Genomic DNA, 21842 nt, shown 5'->3' on the forward strand with positions numbered 1-21842 from the left:
TGTCAACTTACTGTCAAGACAGACGCTTTTATAGAAAATAAAGGAATATGGAGTCAACGTATACGGAACCAGTAATCGCACACAAAGTCAATGCTTAACAAAAATACAAATAATTCATGGTCAGCGTTTTTATTCCTGTTCATCTTTATATTCCCTAAAGGGTCTTCAACAATGAAAGATTCACTTGTTTAGGGATGACATCAAAAGATCGATGTAGGATAAAAAAAACTTAAATCAAATAGTTTGGGGGGATCAACTTTCCTGCAAGTTTTGTTAATCTAAAATCGATTTTACATATATCCCTATTGGTCAATCAATTTTTACCAAATTAAGTTAAGAGGGGTGTGTGTGGAGGTCAGTAAAAAACCTATGTGAATTCAGTTTTGTATTCTTCATTGAACTTTCGATGTCGTCCCTTACCAGAACAACAAAAAACACTAGCTAAGAGTACTTAAGTTACTGACAGCTATAGTTCACACTCCTACGTTTGAAGTCTTCCTGTCCATCATCCCGCAATCGTTATTTTTGAAGATCATATAAGTGAATGAATAATTCGATTTTCTGCCTCAGGACCTGCGCATATATGAAATACTTAACACTGAACATTGAACCTGGTTGTAATTTGCAATTTTTATTTGTAATTTTTCCTCACTAGGTAGGTGAAATTATGTTTAACATCAAGTGTATTGTAAATTGCGAAAATGCATTACGAGCATATTCTATAATTTCAAGTTTGAATTATAAAGAGTTTATTTTTTTTCAAATATTGAATACGCAACAAAATCTCTGTAATTTTACCCATGTATTATTTATGTTTATGTTAAAGGCGTTTGATTGGATATTAGTTAAAGGTAGGCGTGGTTTTCGGTAACTTTCCTCCAATCAACTGGCCTATTCGACAAACATGTGTGCGCTGATGCGTGCAAACTGGCTATTGTAACGGCACATGTCTTACATCAGAATTTATCGTGCGTGACCAATGTTTATTGTAAAATTTCTTGTTATGTGAGCAAATTATCAGACATACAAGTTCTAAAGGTTACAACTTGAATTTGCTTTTTGAAAGATTATTTTCGGCAGTGCCCCTGATATACGATGTAAAGTGTTTAAGAAAAACAAGACTTTAAATGAAGGATGCATATTACCAGAGAATATAATCTGGGACTATGCCAGATATAATGTATGTATTTTATAGCTCGGATATTAACAATAAAATGTTCTGAAAAAATTAAGTGTCCGATAATTTGAATTATCTGATAAAGTTATCTCGATCACTGTCGACAAAATATTATTGCATGGATGGTAAACTGCTGATTTTTATTTCTAGACATGGTTTGTGACTGTTATGATAGACAACTATATGCATTCTGGTTTACGTTTACAAAGAACACACTATACATTTTTCTGAAATATCAATCCTTTTTGGACAGACTTGCTTTTTCCTTGTATTTGTAAAAAATATAAGACGTTTCATTTTATTTGAATACTTCAAAAATTGCTTCAAAATACTATAGGCCTGTATTGTTGTTATTTTTTTTAGGGTCAATGACTTCCCCCCCCCCCCCCAAAAAAAAAAGTAGTAAAATAATTGTATATTTGATTTGAATAATTGTTTTAAAACGTAATAGAAATAAAGGTCAGCCAAACCTAAATTCAGCAATAAGGAGTGTCATTCACCGGGTTTAATTTCTTTTACCGGTTTTGAACTTCTTGTTTTGTTCAATAAATAATAGTAATCTTCTTATCTTGTTCAATAAAAAATAGTAAAATTTACTTTCCATACACATGTTTGACTTCCTAAATAACACTAGGAAATAAAATTTGTCACAATTTCGCTTTTGTCGTCTGCTCAAGTTAGTTTAATTTGGTATTGTAATATGCACATGAGATACTTGTCACTGAACGTTGAACAAATAGTAGCTATCCACCAATCCATCAGTGATTGCGATACTTCTGTTACATACCCGTCATTTTGTCACATGTTTGGTACTATTATTTGAACAAAGTTCGTGTTGTAAGCCGAATTTGTCCTACATTTTAATTGTTCTTGTCAAGTAATGCATTCCTTGAACTGGTTTAAATGTTTAACTAAATCCTATGATATCAATTTTGTGCATTGGTTTTTGAAACACAATTTTGTTAATTTGAGCGTATCAACACTTAGTCTAGTAGTGATTTCGGTTTGTATGACCATACAACATATTTATATATTAGTATTACAGTAAGTTATTGTTTCATTTTACATGTTTACCATTGATAACATCAAATAAAATGTGTTGCAGGTTGAACTAAACCATAAAGGAAGGATCTAAAATTTTAACTATGTATGTTTAAACTATTATGAATGCGGAGTGGGGGTATTGCACGATAGCCTCAGTAGTAGTATGATACTTTGATATCAAATGGACTACAGTTAAAAAGTTGCATTTACTACCAATCCATGCACAATAGTAAGATGTATGCTCCTGAGCGTATTATGGACAAAGAAAAGGGTTGTGGTGTACTTTAAAATTTTGAACTAAGTATGGTAGAATGGTTGCCATACGCCTTCATATTACAGAAACCGCCAGCGTACATACAGCATAATTACGATTTCAGTTGTTATAGTTCACACACAAATCAATTGGGCTAGTTTAATCTGCTGCATGGTTTATTCCATTGGCAATCATATTCAAGAAAATTCATATTCTGTATGAAGCTTGCATGATTGAGCCGTAGATTCACACAGATATCGATCATAGTTATCTTTTCTTCATTTACATAAATGAATGTCGGGAATTCGGAATATGGCAGTTATACATGTATCCTCAGTTTATATTTATTTTGAAGCATTATCGAACTGATACGACTTAAATTTCTCTTTAAAATTTACTTTGAACTAAATATCTAGTAAATGACTTTACATGGGAATAACTTGTATACATGTATACTAGTATGTAATGATAAGAAACCAACAGCACTATTTGACGAAGACGAAATTAAGGATTGAATTTTAAAGTCCAGTGACATATATTACAATGATGTCGAAACATAACTTGAAATTGACAATAGGTATTCCGTCGCTTTTCTAAAGAATTCACGCTTAGTTGCGATTTCACGTGCTATTTTGAAGAGACATGTTTTGTCGAAATGCACATCTGGTGCAAGAAAATTGGTACCGTTAATTTTATTACAACTTCGGGTTCGCATTATAGTTATATAATATATAGTTGTACAAAATAACTAACAATAAACAAATTGTGATGATTTCTTTAACTGTTCTTGAACGTTCTAGTTTTAATATAAATCTGTGATTTTTCTTTATTCGTACTTTCGACGAAGCAAAGCAAGTTCGATCTAGACCTGGACAATTTGATGCATTTAGCAATATTCAATCGTTGTACAAATTTATTGTAGAACATGTAGAAAATCCGTCTTTTTCGGATAAAAAAAATCTACTTTGTTAACTCGGATCGAAAACTTACAATATAGTTTATCCTATTGAAACATGAACGCGGACTACATTGAGAACATATTGGATTGAAAGATTGCAAATCTACTGACCAATGAAATGCTTTAGATTTAGAACGCAGACCTCAACGAGAACACCTAGATGGATAACACACTGTAATTTTTAGACCGTCGAACAGATAGCGATAATTCCAGACTTCTTCTTCTTCTTTTTCTTTTAGTTCAAATAAGGTCACCATATAGAAGAATACAAAGTCATACTGCCAAGGAATTGTATATTAGGAATTGTATATTTACAATCCCTTGATGCTGCTGTACATGCCTGATTGACAAAGATTTAATAAAATTGAATTATTCATAAAAATGTGTATCACAATTTAAGTGTTCCTATATAAAGATTGTGATTAAAAATATGCATTTTATGTACTTGTTTTGGTTTGGATTTGTTTATTCAGAGCTCGCGAGAACAGCTGATCTCTTAAGGCCGTAACAGTGGTGGTAGATATTCACAGATTGTTTTTACATAAAAACACACTATTACATATTCATGTGACAATAATAATGTGTCTGTTTTTTAAACCAATTTAGAATTGGTGTACTCTTGCAGCTCATGAATAACATCTGGGAATCTGGTGATTTACCATCAATCTGGAAGCTTGCAACCGTCGTGCCTATTCCAAAACCAAGTAAAGATCATACGGATCCTATTAATTATCGACCAATTGCTCTTACCAGTTGTGTCTGTAAAACACTCGAACGGATGGTCAATGATCGCCTTGTTTGGTTCCTGGAATCCAATGGGCTATTAGCCAATATCCAGTGTGGATTCCGACAGGGTCGCAGTACTCTTGATCATCTTGTTCGATTCGAATCATTTGTCCGTAATGGTTTTGCGAAAAATGAGCATGTGGTGTCGGTCTTTTTCGACCTTGAGAAGGCCTATGATACTGCATGGAAATATGGTATTTTAAAAGATCTATTTGATATGGGGTTGAAAGGCAATATGCCTAATTTTATTTCTAATTTTCTCTCTAACAGACAATTTAATGTTAGAGTTAATTCGACCATGTCTGATCTTTATGATCAAGAGATGGGTGTCCCTCAGGGCAGTATTTTATCTGTTACATTATTTAGTCTTAAAATCAACAGCCTTGTTGAAGTTTTAAAAAGTAATAATGAAGGTTCATTGTACGTTGATGATTTTTTAATATGTTACAGAGGCAAAAATATGAATAACATTGAAAGACAATTACAATTATGTCTTGGAAGAATTGAAAAATGGGCCTCGGAAAATGGTTTTAAATTTTCCACTTCAAAAACGGTCGGGATGCATTTTTGTAACAAAAGAAAATTGCATCTTGATCCAGAACTAACTTTGTACGGCAACCCAATTAAAATGGTTGATGAAACCAAATTTCTTGGTTTACTTTTCGATAAAAAGTTAACCTTTCTACCCCATATCAAAATGTTAAAAGCGAGATGTTTAAAAGCTTTAGATATTTTAAAAGTTGTCGGCAGCACTGACTGGGGTGCTGATCGCAACATTTTACTCAATTTATATAGATCTCTTGTTAGATCTAAACTAGATTATGGCTCTGCAAGGAAGTCCTACATACAGATTCTCGATGCTGTGCATCACCAAGGTTTGCGTCTCTGTCTTGGCGCATTTAAAACCTCACCAGTTGAGAGTCTGTATGTAGAGGCTGATGAGCACTCACTCACTGACAGACGTTTGAAGCTTGGACTTGGAAATTAAGTGTCCGATAATTTGAATTATCTGATAAAGTTATCTCGATCACTGTCGACAAAATATTATTGCATGGATGGTAAACTGCTGATTTTTATTTCTAGACATGGTTTGTGACTGTTATGATAGACAACTATATGCATTCTGGTTTACGTTTACAAAGAACACACTATACATTTTTCTGAAATATCAATCCTTTTTGGACAGACTTGCTTTTTCCTTGTATTTGTAAAAAATATAAGACGTTTCATTTTATTTGAATACTTCAAAAATTGCTTCAAAATACTATAGGCCTGTATTGTTGTTATTTTTTTTAGGGTCAATGACTTCCCCCCCCCCCCCCAAAAAAAAAGTAGTAAAATAATTGTATATTTGATTTGAATAATTGTTTTAAAACGTAATAGAAATAAAGGTCAGCCAAACCCAAATTCAGCAATAAGGAGTGTCATTCACCGGGTTTAATTTCTTTTACCGGTTTTGAACTTCTTGTTTTGTTCAATAAATAATAGTAATCTTCTTATCTTGTTCAATAAAAAATAGTAAAATTTACTTTCCATACACATGTTTGACTTCCTAAATAACACTTGTCACAATTTCGCTTTTGTCGTCTGCTCAAGTTAGTTTAATTTGGTATTGTAATATGCACATGAGATACTTGTCACTGAACGTTGAACAAATAGTAGCTATCCACCAATCCATCAGTGATTGCGATACTTCTGTTACATACCCGTCATTTTGTCACATGTTTGGTACTATTATTTGAACAAAGTTCGTGTTGTAAGCCGAATTTGTCCTACATTTTAATTGTTCTTGTCAAGTAATGCATTCCTTGAACTGGTTTAAATGTTTAACTAAATCCTATGATATCAATTTTGTGCATTGGTTTTTGAAACACAATTTTGTTAATTTGAGCGTATCAACACTTAGTCTAGTAGTGATTTCGGTTTGTATGACCATACAACATATTTATATATTAGTATTACAGTAAGTTATTGTTTCATTTTACATGTTTACCATTGATAACATCAAATAAAATGTGTTGCAGGTTGAACTAAACCATAAAGGAAGGATCTAAAATTTTAACTATGTATGTTTAAACTATTATGAATGCGGAGTGGGGGTATTGCACGATAGCCTCAGTAGTAGTATGATACTTTGATATCAAATGGACTACAGTTAAAAAGTTGCATTTACTACCAATCCATGCACAATAGTAAGATGTATGCTCCTGAGCGTATTATGGACAAAGAAAAGGGTTGTGGTGTACTTTAAAATTTTGAACTAAGTATGGTAGAATGGTTGCCATACGCCTTCATATTACAGAAACCGCCAGCGTACATACAGCATAATTACGATTTCAGTTGTTATAGTTCACACACAAATCAATTGGGCTAGTTTAATCTGCTGCATGGTTTATTCCATTGGCAATCATATTCAAGAAAATTCATATTCTGTATGAAGCTTGCATGATTGAGCCGTAGATTCACACAGATATCGATCATAGTTATCTTTTCTTCATTTACATAAATGAATGTCGGGAATTCGGAATATGGCAGTTATACATGTATCCTCAGTTTATATTTATTTTGAAGCATTATCGAACTGATACGACTTAAATTTCTCTTTAAAATTTACTTTGAACTAAATATCTAGTAAATGACTTTACATGGGAATAACTTGTATACATGTATACTAGTATGTAATGATAATAAAAAGAAACCAACAGCACTATTTGACGAAGACGAAATTAAGGATTGAATTTTAAAGTCCAGTGACATATATTACAATGATGTCGAAACATAACTTGAAATTGACAATAGGTATTCCGTCGCTTTTCCAAAGAATTCACGCTTAGTTGCGATTTCACGTGCTATTTTGAAGAGACATGTTTTGTCGAAATGCACATCTGGTGCAAGAAAATTGGTACCGTTAATTTTATTACAACTTCGGGTTCGCATTATAGTTATATAATATATAGTTGTACAAAATAACTAACAATAAACAAATTGTGATGATTTCTTTAACTGTTCTTGAACGTTCTAGTTTAAATATAAATCTGTGATTTTTCTTTATTCGTACTTTCGACGAAGCAAAGCAAGTTCGATCTAGACCTGGACAATTTGATGCATTTAGCAATATTCAATCGTTGTACAAATTTATTGTAGAACATGTAGAAAATCCGTCTTTTTCGGATAAAAAAAATCTACTTTGTTAACTCGGATCGAAAACTTACAATATAGTTTATCCTATTGAAACATGAACGCGGACTACATTGAGAACATCTTGGATTGAAAGATTGCAAATCTACTGACCAATGAAATGCTTTAGATTTAGAACGCAGACCTCAACGAGAACACCTAGATGGATAACACACTGTAATTTTTAGACCGTCGAACAGATAGCGATAATTCCAGACTTCTTCTTCTTCTTTTTCTTTTAGTTCAAATAAGGTCACCATATAGAAGAATACAAAGTCATACTGCCAAGGAATTGTATATTAGGAATTGTATATTTACAATCCCTTGATGCTGCTGTACATGCCTGATTGACAAAGATTTAATAAAATTGAATTATTCATAAAAATGTGTATCACAATTTAAGTGTTCCTATATAAAGATTGTGATTAAAAATATGCATTTTATGTACTTGTTTTGGTTTGGATTTGTTTATTCAGAGCTCGCGAGAACAGCTGATCTCTTAAGGCCGTAACAGTGGTGGTAGATATTCACAGATTTTTTTTACATAAAAACACACTATTACATATTCATGTGACAATAATAATGTGTCTGTTTTTTAAACCAATTTAGAATTGGTGTACTCTTGCAGCTCATGAATAACATCTGGGAATCTGGTGATTTACCATCAATCTGGAAGCTTGCAACCGTCGTGCCTATTCCAAAACCAAGTAAAGATCATACGGATCCTATTAATTATCGACCAATTGCTCTTACCAGTTGTGTCTGTAAAACACTCGAACGGATGGTCAATGATCGCCTTGTTTGGTTCCTGGAATCCAATGGGCTATTAGCCAATATCCAGTGTGGATTCCGACAGGGTCGCAGTACTCTTGATCATCTTGTTCGATTCGAATCATTTGTCCGTAATGGTTTTGCGAAAAATGAGCATGTGGTGTCGGTCTTTTTCGACCTTGAGAAGGCCTATGATACTGCATGGAAATATGGTATTTTAAAAGATCTATTTGATATGGGGTTGAAAGGCAATATGCCTAATTTTATTTCTAATTTTCTCTCTAACAGACAATTTAATGTTAGAGTTAATTCGACCATGTCTGATCTTTATGATCAAGAGATGGGTGTCCCTCAGGGCAGTATTTTATCTGTTACATTATTTAGTCTTAAAATCAACAGCCTTGTTGAAGTTTTAAAAAGTAATAATGAAGGTTCATTGTACGTTGATGATTTTTTAATATGTTACAGAGGCAAAAATATGAATAACATTGAAAGACAATTACAATTATGTCTTGGAAGAATTGAAAAATGGGCCTCGGAAAATGGTTTTAAATTTTCCACTTCAAAAACGGTCGGGATGCATTTTTGTAACAAAAGAAAATTGCATCTTGATCCAGAACTAACTTTGTACGGCAACCCAATTAAAATGGTTGATGAAACCAAATTTCTTGGTTTACTTTTCGATAAAAAGTTAACCTTTCTACCCCATATCAAAATGTTAAAAGCGAGATGTTTAAAAGCTTTAGATATTTTAAAAGTTGTCGGCAGCACTGACTGGGGTGCTGATCGCAACATTTTACTCAATTTATATAGATCTCTTGTTAGATCTAAACTAGATTATGGCTCTATAGTGTATGGCTCTGCAAGGAAGTCCTACATACAGATTCTCGATGCTGTGCATCACCAAGGTTTGCGTCTCTGTCTTGGCGCATTTAAAACCTCACCAGTTGAGAGTCTGTATGTAGAGGCTGATGAGCACTCACTCACTGACAGACGTTTGAAGCTTGGACTTCAATATGCTGTCAAACTAAAAGCGCATTCAGATAATCCTGCCTACAGCTGTGTTTTTAATCCGATTTATGAAGATATTTTTGCAAAACATGAAAATAAAATTCCTCCGTTAGGTTTACGTTTAAAACCACATTTAGCTTCTTTTGATTTAAAATCTGTTGCTCAAGTTCAAACTTGCAAATGTCCTCCATGGGAACTTCCCAAACCAAAAATGATATTTGATCTCCGTGAACACAATAAAAATAAAACAAATCCTCTTTTAATTCAGCAACACTATGCTGAAATTAAAGCCGATTATCTCGATTTTTCAACTGTCTATACTGATGGATCAAAAGATGGTGATAGAGTTGCATCTGCTGCTGTCTTCAGGGACAGAGCTGCAACCCTCCGTTTGCCATCTGATGCATCCATCTTTACTGCTGAAGCAGAAGCAATAATTTTGGCTTTGAAATTTATTGCTTCTTCAGATAAATCCAAATTTATTATATGTTCGGATTCACTTTCAAGCTTACAAGCTATACGAAATACTAAAATTAAAAACCCAACAATCCTGAAAATTTTATATGTAATGAGGAATTTAAAAATTCTTCTGAAAGAAATAATATTTCTATGGGTTCCGAGTCATGTTGGAATCCTTGGAAACACAGCTGTAGACCTTGAGGCAAAGAATGCCCTTGGTGACCCTCTATCTAACTGTGATATACCATATACTGATTTTAAATCTAATATTAGAGAATATGTTTTTAATATATTGAAAAATAAATGGAGTAAAAAAGACGATAATAAATTGCATGAAATTAAACCTAATTTAGGCAAACCTTTTGATAATATTATGTGCAGAAAAGATCAGTGTGTTATTACTAGATGTCGTATTGGTCATACTAGAATAACACACGAGTATCTTTTAAAAAATGAAGATGAACCACAATGTGTTCCTTGCAACTGCAAGTATACTATTAAACATGTTTTAATTAATTGTATTGACTTTGCTGATATTCGTAAGAAGCATTTCAATGTCAATAATATGTATGATTTATTTAATAATGTTCCATTTACAAATATTGTTGCTTTTTTAAAAGAAATTGGAATTTATTATAGAATATAAAAATGTTATTATATTGAAATCGATTTTAATTTTTATCACGTTATTTTACTGTTGATTTTTATTTTGTATATACTCAATTTGCTTTAGTCAAGAATTTTAGTATATTGAAGGACTTTTTGTCTTATTTTAAAAATATGCTTTAAATTGTAAAAATATTCGAATTAGCTCTCGCCGCGATATAGCCTTTTTGTGCTAATGCGGCGTAAAGCAACCAACAATCAATCAATCAATCAATCAATAGAATTGGTGTATATATGTCTCCACTGATAATAATTCTATGTTAGATAAACATAATTATTTCGAATCAAAAGTTGTAAAGTTACAATAAGTACATTTTCAAAATCATTTATTTATTTAGGCTTGATGAAGATCTACATGATTTAACGAATAAATGTAAGAAGATGTGGTGTACTTGCCAATGAGTTAGATCACCGTACAGCCTTCAACAACGAGCAAAAACCTAACCGCATAAACGTTTATATCATTTCCCAAAATTACAAATATGAATTCAAACAATTCAAACAAGAAAACTATCGGCCTGATTGATGTACAGCACTTATAGACAAATATATACAAAAACGACAACCACTGGTCACTGGGGATTCAAACCATGTGTCCCAATCGAAAAATAATTTCGTCAAACAAACGGGAGTTCTTATCTACAGAACAAAACCTGGATCCGCCATTGTACAGTCTCCTGGCTAGTATACCTGTAGGATAGTCAAAGATAATGGCGTTAAACAATTATAGTTCAGATAGATTCAGATCTTCAATTTATCGATTGATTAATAAAAAAACGAAGCAAATATTTTAGTTAATCTACCAGTAATTAAATGTCAGTACGATCTTCTGATAAGATTGTAAGACTATATATTGCTATTTGGCTGTGAAATTTGGAGATTTAGTTTTATTGATGCATTAGAAAGTTAAACTTGAAAAAAATCAACCCTAGCTTTATGGAGAGCTAGGCGCTTATCCTATGTCAGTATATGTGGAACACCGTATGGTATATTTTTTGGTCTAACATTGTAAACAGTTCTGATAGTAAACTATATAGATATATTTATAAACTCAACGTAGATGGTGGATTTACTTAGCTATAGAAAGTGGAAGAGTTTATGCTATAGCAAGAAATAATAGAATATGTACTTTTTGTAAAAATGATATAGAGGATGAGTTTCATTTCATCCTCAAATGTCCACGTTTTCAAGGTTTTAGAACAATTTATATGAAGCCATTGTATTGGAAAAACCCGTCGATGTACACATTTATTAAACTGATGAGTACTAATAATGTAAAAGAATTGTGTAATTTAGGTAAATTTACATTTAGATCTTTTGAGCTTAGATCCGAAATGTTAAAATAATGTTTGTTTATTCTACAACACCTTCTGCTGTCACATAGTCTGTGTTTATGTATGTATTATATGTATTATTGCTGTTGATATAATTGTATACCTATAGTTTATATAGACTTTGGTAATAAAGATATATACTTTCGATTGGTTGATTTGTATAAAAAATATCTTAAAAAAATATGGATTTTAAAATATTTGGTTAAATCAGAGTAACTATAGTTTTAATCCAAACTATTAAACAGATTGTTTTATCATTTTCAGCAGACTTGGAAATCAGAAATGGAATATTCTCCAAAAGTATTATGTTTAAAACTGTTTAAAGAAAACTTTGAATTTGAAGAATATTTAGACGTATTACGTTATAAAGATAAGATAACGTTATGAAGGTTTAGAACTGAAAATCATCGGTTACCTATAGAAACCGGTAGATGGCGTAGAATTATGAGACAGGAAAGGTACTATGTACTTTGTAACTCTCAAGAGATTGGTTGATATATTTCACTATATTCTAAACTGCACAACTCTAACAGAAAGTAGAAGACCTTTTCTTAAACCTTACTATGTAAGCAGAGTAAATGTTTCGAAATTGGGCACTTTATTTATTTAAAAAAATATTGTGTTTTGAAAAATTTGTGTAAATTAATTTGAAACATATATAAATAAAAGTATGTTCTCAAATCTGATCACCAATCGCTCATTCTTGTTGCTCGTTTCAAGTTGTGCAAATTGTCATACGCAAAATCTGTATGTTAATATTATATGTAAAAATATCTTTCTTTTTACCGTTAACTTGGTTTTATAAGAAATAAAGAATCTAAATTAAATAATACAATTAATTTTATTTAGTTTTTTGGATTAAATTACCTTAAATTAAAGGATGTGAAAAGGTATATAATTGTAACTTTTTCAAAGTTCAAGTTCAATTATTGATTTAAGTGAATAAATCAAATTTATTTTCTCGAGGAATAAATCAAATCAGGAACATATATATTGTAAGGTATACTGTTCCCAAATTGAATAGTATACAAATCATAGTAATAATTATTCATCAGCGAAAAAGGATAGTATTTGTATTGTGTTTGAAGAATCGTAAAAGTGTTTTATTTTCTAAATTCTATTTATTCACTCGGACTTCGTAGAGTTTAAAATTATTTTTTTTACCATATCGGACTTCATATTGTGTATTGAATTGAATCACGAACGCGGACCTCGATGAGAACACCTGGATTGAAAGTGTTCAAATGTTCCGACCAATGAAATTCATTTTACTATGTAACGCGAACCTCAACGAAAGCACCTAGATGAAATATTGTGTATTGAATTGAAAAATGAACGCGGACCTCGATGAGAACACCAGGATTGAAAGTTTGCAAAAGTTCCGACCAATGACATTCATTTTGATATGTAACGCGAACTTCAACGAAAGCACCTAAATGAAATATTTTATTTGTACGACAATTAGTTTTTTTTTAGACATTACCCCTTAAATATTGTTAATAAAAAATATATCAAAGCAACAGTGCATGCTTGTTTCTTTTCCATTCTTGTTTATTTTAATAATGTTGATGTTGATTTTAATTTTGTAGGTAGACTTATATTATATGCCCTGAACGTAAATATACGTGTTTTTATAAAATGCATTAGACGTAAGAGAATGTCGACTTAGAGCAAGTCAAGGTCGTAAAACTTAAATCAACCAACCCATCGTTATCGCAGACTGAAATTGATCTCAAATAAACAGAATATATGTTCATTTATAGCAAGACTTGTTGTAAGTCACGGTGCATGACAGCACAATAATCCCTTTACAGATCGGAACCACAATTCACAATTTTCGTAGTGTGTACTTTTCCACAATTAACGCCCGTTTCGCGTCAGCGACCGATATTACAATTTGACACAGTTTTAAAAGTTTATTGAGCTGTTCCTTCATTTACAATGTTGTGTGCAAGACTCAACAAATGTCAACATTATGTTCATTAATTTTATTATTTAACACATTGTTTTTATTACAAGCTATTTCATATATCAATATGCAGCTAGGGAATATTTGTTGTTGACCGAAACTATAAGATACATCGATTTAAACTATGTGAAAAATAAATAATTTTTGTAAGTTACTTTAATTTCCGTGTCTATATTTAATTAACGAGTACACTATAGTAAGACAGAAAATGAGAAAAGGAAATATACAGGAATACCTAAAGTTTCGTAAGACATTGCAACGGACCATACGTTACTTACATGTCACAAGTTTTCATAGCACTCAGCGAGTTTTGAAACGAATATGTGAGATAAAGATCTACTGCATTTGGGCAAATCAAAAATATGTTAAACATCTAACTATTTCATTTTTAACAGATTCATAAGTTTTGATTTTTTTAAACCGTGCATCAATATTTTATAATTTTTTTATTTACATTCCTTATATGTTACGTGTATTGGTCATTCATTTGTTTAAATTGTGAAGTATATTACTTTAATAAGAATACACGCATTTATATATATAATTTTAAGTCGATAAAGTTTGAAACAAATAAACGAAAGATACATCGATGTTGTTTTGCTTGAGTGATTTACCTGTTAAAAGCTCGGGTCGCAACACGGTTTAAACGAATTGATACCAGTTTGAAATAGTTTAACGGGGGCGTGGCCTATTTGTTTGACGTAACTTACCACCAACTTGATTTAAATTGAACGACTGCAAGCGAAGCTATTTGACTGGCATTAAAATGATTTGATATACATTGAAATAAATTAAAAATGATTTTTAATTTTTGTCAATCTTTATCAAATGACGATTAATTTCATTTAAACAGCGTTAACACGTTTTTGTCCGATCAAGTTAAATTCGAGTTACTAGTGGTGGCATCCACAATTTGGGATGTTATTGTTGTTTTCACGGTGGTTTAATCGACATTTGACAAAACTCAATTGTTCCACGATTCCATTTTGCATTTTCATCTGTGCATGCTACACCTGTCAAATTATTTCTCACGGCATGCTCAATTTTCCACAAAACAGCCCCAACATGACTACATGTATGACCTTGACCCGCCATACACGAACACCACCCGTTTACTATTGAGCCATCTTCACTGCAGAGTACAATTACTTCATTTGTTCTTGAGACTGTTAAAGACGATCGAACTTCTCCTTTGAACATAATTGTCTGATCATTGTTAATATAATGCGTTGTAACACCGACGTTTCCACTTTGAAAATAATTAAAGCTTTGAAGACTGTTAAAGTTTTCCATTTGTTGACCATCAACTGCTTTTGACTCCACAAGAAAGTTGTAAATTTCTCCGTACATCATATTTGGCCATACACGCATGTCGTCAATCCATGTTTTGACTTTTATCAACACCTGGAGGTTTCCATTCTTTTGCTACTGATGACATTAGTTTGATTTTCTTCGTTAAGATCGATTGGCAATAAAGGCTTGTTTACAAATTTTTTCACGGTTGTAATGGCGGCGCTGTTTACGACGACACCTATGAGTCGCGTCTCTAACTAAGGGGGATAATCGAAAAAAACTGTCTATTAATCTAGTAAAGTATAAATGTCAGCAGACCAACATAGCCTTCAAAAGTTGCATTGTGATAACTTATATAAACTGTTCAACCTCTTCTCTTCTTTAACTGTGGTCAACCATTATGTGCATAGTAGAAATATAGAAAATTATCGAATTTAAATTGAAATAAAAAATCTTTCTTGCCAAGTATGTCTATAATGTTTTTATTCAGATAATTAGTTTTCAATATACTTCTTGTAATTTATGAGAATGTACTGATTTGAAATGTATACATATTATTTTATAGTTATTTATTAAACAGGTTACCTGATCTTCTTCTAGATTAAAACTGTATTCTTTTATCAGAATTGTTGCCTCACTGATAAAAAAATCAATTTATAACAACCCTGACAACTGATAAATGTTAACCGTATTAACTGCGACGTAAAATTCAATGCTTTTTTATTATTTTATTTTTTATTGGGGGGGGGGGGGGGGGGGGGGGGGGGGGAAGTCAAGACAGGTGTATATGTTTATATAGTATCATGTTTTCAAGGTCCCTCTATAGCTATAATATTTTAATTTGGTATTGCTTTTTTCTCAAATGAAATTGAAGGCTTAAAGAAACCAATGGCTTCTCGTATTAATGGTTTCAGCAATTTTATCAACATTGATGACATTGGTGACCCTCGATCATTTCAAAGGGTACTTTTCTCTGTGGGCATCAATTTCCATGGTTTACCCAAATTCTGTTAATTCCAGCGGTTACACATTTTGGAAACCTACTTATTAACCTGAATTTGTGATTTGATCACCTATGAAAACCAAAAATTTTAACACCAATAACGAAAGTTCTTTTACAATACTCATATGTTTTATCTGCTTTCCTAAACAAAGACGAGTCTAGTGGAAGAAGAGGACTTAAGTCATCTTCATCATGACTGTCTTCAATTCTGTAAGAGGTGAAAGATATAAGTATATCAAAATTACATTATCCATTCTTATAATATGATGTACTGGTAACATTTGAATTTCACAACTAATATGTTATGTATGTAACTGCCACAAATAATTTTACAAACGCATCATCTTAATAATTAACTCCTTTAAGAATATTTGAAAATCGGCTTCATGTACTTATTTACCATTGCTCGTGCTTGCACATATATTGTTTATTAATATATATGCTTATGTCAGGCCATATGACCATCGAATATCTTCAGAACTTTAATAAAATGGTGTCTAGTCGTAAACGCAGACATAATCTTGACGTATCTCTATGCCTATGTGCATTGTAATACTTTCTTGTGGACTTTAAAACCATTGAATACTTCAAATTTTAACAAATTTCGATGATGACAATCATGACAATTTGTCTGACAATAAAAAAAAAGTACCTTTCAGCTGGCACACTGCCTATAGAGGTATGTTTACAGGATACACTTGAACTAAAAAAAAAAAGGTTGATAAATTATCTTCCTGTTCAATTTAAAAAAAAAAGTAAATTTTCAAAGTATTCGGAAACGAAGTTGGTATTTCATCTAAAGGCTCTCAAGAGCCTGTATCGCTCACCTGATTCTACTTGGGTTTTTGAAATCATATAAAAAAATATAAAATTTGGCTAAAAGTGACAACACAACCTCATTTATAAGGAAAGGAACATGTTTAATTGCATTCAAAAGTCCCCCACTGGCGGCAATCTTGGATGACGGATCGGCTACAAAGTAACAACACTTGGTCAGCACCTCATAAGGAACATTCATGCCATGTTTGGTTTATTCCATTCAGTGGTTCTCTAAAAGAAGTCATTTGTATGCATTTCCCATAGGGTCCTATGCTAAACTAAGCCCCCCGCTGGCGGCCATCTTGGACAAAGTAACAACACTTGGTCAGCACCACATTAGGAACATTCTTGTCATGTTTGATTTCATTCCATTCAGTGGTTCTCTATAAGAAGTCATTTGTATGCATTTCCCATAAGGTCCTATGTTAAACTAAGTCCCACGCTGGCGGCCATCTTTGATGATGGATCGGCTACAAAGTAACAACACTTGGTCAGCACCGCAAAAGGAACATTCATGCCATGTTGTCAAGTATGAAGTCATTCCTCGCATTCAATTTGGAGAAGTGTTTGACAGCAATATTTGTAGAGCGAACAAGCTAACAAACGAACGAATAAGGTGATTGCAATATAGTCCCCACTCTATAGAGTGCAGGCATAATAATAACTTTTTACCCTAAGGAAATCGATATGAACTAATTTGGAAACAGAGCCTTTAATAAAAAAAAATATAAATGAACAGTTAAATTCAGCATATTGTAGAACCCAAATAATGAGTTTTTGATGAAATCAAACAATGTTATTTTTTTTGTAATTAAAGAATGGAAGCTTTATATTCCCAAGATTAAAATGTCATACTAACAATTCATTAATAAACAACTGCTTCCTGGGTTTCTTTGTTATTGGTCTGGATAAGAAAAAGTATTTTATATGCCAATGTATATATCAATAAAATATTATTTTGTCATCTGTTTTTCTTTTAAGCATGGCTCTTCCTATAGCACTTCTCCCCAAAGGTGAATGGGGTATAGAAATATGGTCACTTGGTCTTCTCCCGACCGGCAGTTAAACGCTTGCCGAAGTGGGGCGTCCGTTTGGCTGTGCGGGATGTATCAAGTTCGCAGTCACGTTCGGTCAGAAAGGGGACGTTAAATCCGCTGCCTCGTGTTAAGAGAGTGCCACGCTCTTTGCACGTTAAGAACCCTTGCATCAACTCTCTGAGGGGTCCGTAGGTGGCCTGTTGCAAGGCACAATTTCTGTCCCTATCCTATATACCCTCCTTTTCCGGTGGCAGTCCAAATTTCTCCGACCTAGATGGCCTCTATTGTATCAGCCTACCTATTGTTTTTATTGTGAACTTGTTCTCGTCCTGAATATGCATGAAATATTTGCCACTGGACGTTAAGCAACCAACAATCAATCAATCAATCAATCATATAGCACTTTGTTTGGTTGCATAGCCAATTTCTTTCTTTGTGTCATTCACAAGCGCATTACTTTCCGTATTTAGTTCTGTTATGAAACTATTGCATTCCTTGACTAATTCTTCACGGAATACCCTCCGGTGGATCGCTATCCTTGCCGTGGTCGGAGGGCTTGCGTGTCTCAGTGACCCCAAGAGCTATACCAGCTGGAGCTTCGTCTCCTGGTAGGGTTACCCATGCTGGACAGGTCGAAGGGTAGAGACCAGACTAAAGTGATCCGAACATCGTGAGATGCCCGATGTTTTAAATAAAATAGGCTCTCCAACCCGTTTGCCGTGGGTTGCTACCCGTGTCGGTGGTTGACGAGATCCTTGTGGATGAGAGCTATAGCCAGACTCCTTACGGTCAGAAAATACCCGGACGGACGAGACTATAGTTCAATAAGCTGCTTTGGCTTCGAAATCATCTAAACGGGAGGTCGGATGGACCCGGTTCGATCAATCGGCTGGTCATGTCGAGCCCTTCAGTTAATCCTCAACAATAAGCTTTCTTGTTACAATTTTCATAATATACACATGTATTTTAAATTAAGCTATTTATATTTAGGATAATTGAAGAAGGCGATGGCTCATGGGTCAATCAAGTGGTACGCTTTCTTTTTCGCTTGATGGATACGCTCTGCTTGAGTATACTATTCTTGGAACATCTGGTGCTTTCCGCAGTGGATCTTGGGTGCTGATTTTGAGGACCAGCTACATTATATTTGGAGCTCGTTTTCAGCATTAGCACTCGATCCCGGTTCGCCACGGAAACACAGCATCGCCCTTGTAGGCACTCCGAGGTGGGTGGATGGCAAGAATGGTGAATCTTTCTCCTTTCATATGGCACAACAAAACAAACCCTCTAAATCAGCTTTAATACATAAGAAAAGAAAATGTGATGATTCAGAGCCCTGTCGGGAAGATGACAGTTGGCCCAGATTTATTGTAATAAAAGGAACAGAAGAAAAACCAATTTCAAAAATATCGCCCTTTGTAATTCACAAACAAATTCAAAGCGTTGCTGGTACTGTTAAAAAAGTTTCAAAAATGAGATCTGGCAATTTGTTGGTTGAATGTTCCAACAAAAGTCAATCAACAAATTTACTAACAATGACTACAATAACAAACTTTCCTGTTTCTGCCTCTCCTCATAACAGTTTGAACAGCTGTAAGGGGATCATTCGAGACAGAAGTCAATACCTTGGTGACCTTACCGTGGAAGAAATCGGTGAGGAACTTTCAAGCCAAGGTGTAACTAATGTTATTAGATTTCAAATTAAAAAGAATGGAAATATAATCAAATTAAATACTTATCTTTTGACCTTTAGAACTCCAACTCCTCCTCCATCTATTACTTTAGGTTGCTTCGGAATCAGAGTTGACATGTTTATCCCAAACCCAATTCGATGCTTTACTTGTCAAAAGTTTGGTCATGGAAGCAAACAATGTCGTGGTAAGCAGAGATGCTTCAAGTGTTCTGACGAAGGACACGAGGGAACAAACTGTCACTCTGAATCTTCTAAATGTGTAAACTGTGGTGAATCCCATTTTTCATCGTCTAGGGACTGCCCTGTTTACCTTAAAGAAAAAAATATTATTAAAATCAAAACAGAAAGAAACATTAGTTACCCAGAAGCTAAACAGATAGCTTCTGTTTCGAATGATCTCCTTGTTTCAAACAGACCATCGTACGCCAGCAAAGTTGTCCGCTCATTCAGTCACGAGAATACACAAACTCGCATGACTTGGCCAATTGATGCGGACAATTTTAAAATGCTGCCTGTTGAAACAGAACCTACCGATAGAATATTAATTCCAAGAAAATCAATATCTTCCAAAACCAGTACTCAGTCAACTCAATCTTCCCTACAGAGCTCACTATCATCACCAAAAAAAATGAGAAAAAAAATAAAAAGAAAAAAGAAACAGTAGAAATACACAATTGGAGCGGTGAATCTGTCTGGGATCTTCCCAGTGACATAGATGATTCTTCCACCTCCAAAAGTCTTCCTTCATCTGCACCCAAGAAGGTATCTTCTTCGTCCAGTACACAGTCTACCAGAGCCCCATCTCCTCTTCGTTCTCAAGAAAAGAAGGATGTCCAAAAGAAGCCAGGAAATACATCCTCTCAGAAGTCTTCTGATTCGAGGTCGCGGGGTAGGGGTCGAGGCGGAGTAACACCAGCTGCGCGTAGTCCTGGAGATCGACGACTCTCCTCGCACAACAGATTTTCAACACTTATCATCGAAACTGAAATGGAAACTGAAAGTGTTCCGCCACCCGAAAGATCACGATCTCAGGGTGAGCGAAATAAGAATGCTGGCAAACTCGACAGCATTCGCCCTTCTTTTATTAAATAATGACAAATATAATCCAATGGAATTGCCGAGGTCTTAAAATAAATCTTCTCGAGTTAACACTTCTAGTTCAGTCTTTTTTACCTATTGCATTTTGTCTTCAAGAAACTCATCTAAAAGAAAGTGACAACGTATCTTTAAAAGGATACAACATGTATAGTACATTTTCTAAGGTAGATGAACGTGCTGCAGGCGGATCATCCATTTTTGTGAAGGACAACGTCATTCATAGCACAGTCCAACTCACAACGGATCTGCAAGCAGTTGCAATTCGTTTATCATTAGACAAAACAATTACATTATGTTCGATATATATTCCACCTAATTCAATTATCGACAAAGCAAAACTCAAAAACCTCACTGATCAATTACCCTCACCATTTATACTTATGGGCGACTTCAATGCCCACAATCCATTATGGGGTAGCAAGACTCATAATGCCAAAGGTAAGATCATTGAGGACTTTGTCTCTCAAGAAGGATTATGCATTTTTAATGATGGATCTAATACGTATCTTCATCCTGGAAACGGGTCTTATTCTTCTATTGATATCACTATATGCGATCCCTCTCTGCTTCTGGATTATTCATGGCGTGTTCATGATGATCTATGTGGAAGTGATCATTTTCCAATAGTACTTGAACATCTTTTTAATTCTGCCCAACAGAGAGTACCACGTTGGAAACTTGACAAGGCGGACTGGTCCTTGTTTGAGAATCTCTGTCGAGCGGAACTTCAGTCAAAGATGTTTGAGACTGTGCAAGATCCAATTTTAACTTTTAATACAGTTCTAACGTCAATTGCTGACAGAGCTATTCCTAAGACCTCGGCAAATCCAAAACATCCCAGTAAACCATGGTTTGATGACGCATGTGATCAAGCCATAGGTGACCGTAAAAAATCTGAAAGACGGTTCAATCAACAACCAACGACGGAAAACTTGAGTAATTTCCGTATTTTTCGCGCTAAGGCACGGCGGACTTGTAGGCAAGCCCGACGAACATCCTGGAAAAAATTTGTCTCGGGGATTACATCTCGCACTCCGATGACAAAAGTTTGGAATATGGTAAATAAAATAAAAGGTAAAAATTCTAAAGCCACTGTAAAACATTTGAAAGACGGCAATAATTTATTAACATCTGAAAAGGATATTGCCAACAAACTTGGTGAAACTTTTGCAAAGTCTTCTTCTTGTAACAACTACAGGGAAGACTTTAAAAAAGTTAAAAAACAAAAAGAAAAAAATAAATTAAACTTTAAATCAAAAAATGGTGAAAATTATAATAAACTATTTTCTCTTGA

The 21842-nt window shown here is 33.7% G+C and overlaps 1 protein-coding gene across 1 annotated transcript; it reads left to right on the forward strand.

Annotated features, from left to right (window-relative positions):
• The first annotated feature begins 19022 nt into the window (after positions 1 to 19022).
• On the forward strand, positions 19023 to 20542 carry LOC134718260 (uncharacterized). Its single transcript, XM_063580754.1, has 2 exons — positions 19023 to 19870; positions 20131 to 20542. Exons 1-2 carry the CDS (start codon positions 19023 to 19025, stop codon positions 20540 to 20542), a joined length of 1260 nt encoding a protein of 419 aa, XP_063436824.1.
• Positions 20543 to 21842: the final 1300 nt, after the last annotated feature.

Source organism: Mytilus trossulus, chromosome 5, assembly GCF_036588685.1.
Source record: "Mytilus trossulus isolate FHL-02 chromosome 5, PNRI_Mtr1.1.1.hap1, whole genome shotgun sequence".
Lineage (NCBI taxonomy): Eukaryota > Metazoa > Mollusca > Bivalvia > Mytilida > Mytilidae > Mytilus > Mytilus trossulus.

What these genes read in the sequence shown, in the direction of transcription:
- LOC134718260 (XM_063580754.1), top strand. Translation starts at nt 19,023, where the DNA reads ATGGCACAACAAAACAAACCCTCTAAATCAGCTTTAATACATAAGAAA. An exon ending in CTTGTTTCAAACAGACCATC is followed by an intron (nt 19,871 to 20,130) that starts GTACGCCAGCAA and finishes ACACAATTGGAG; the next exon opens with CGGTGAATCTGTCTGGGATC.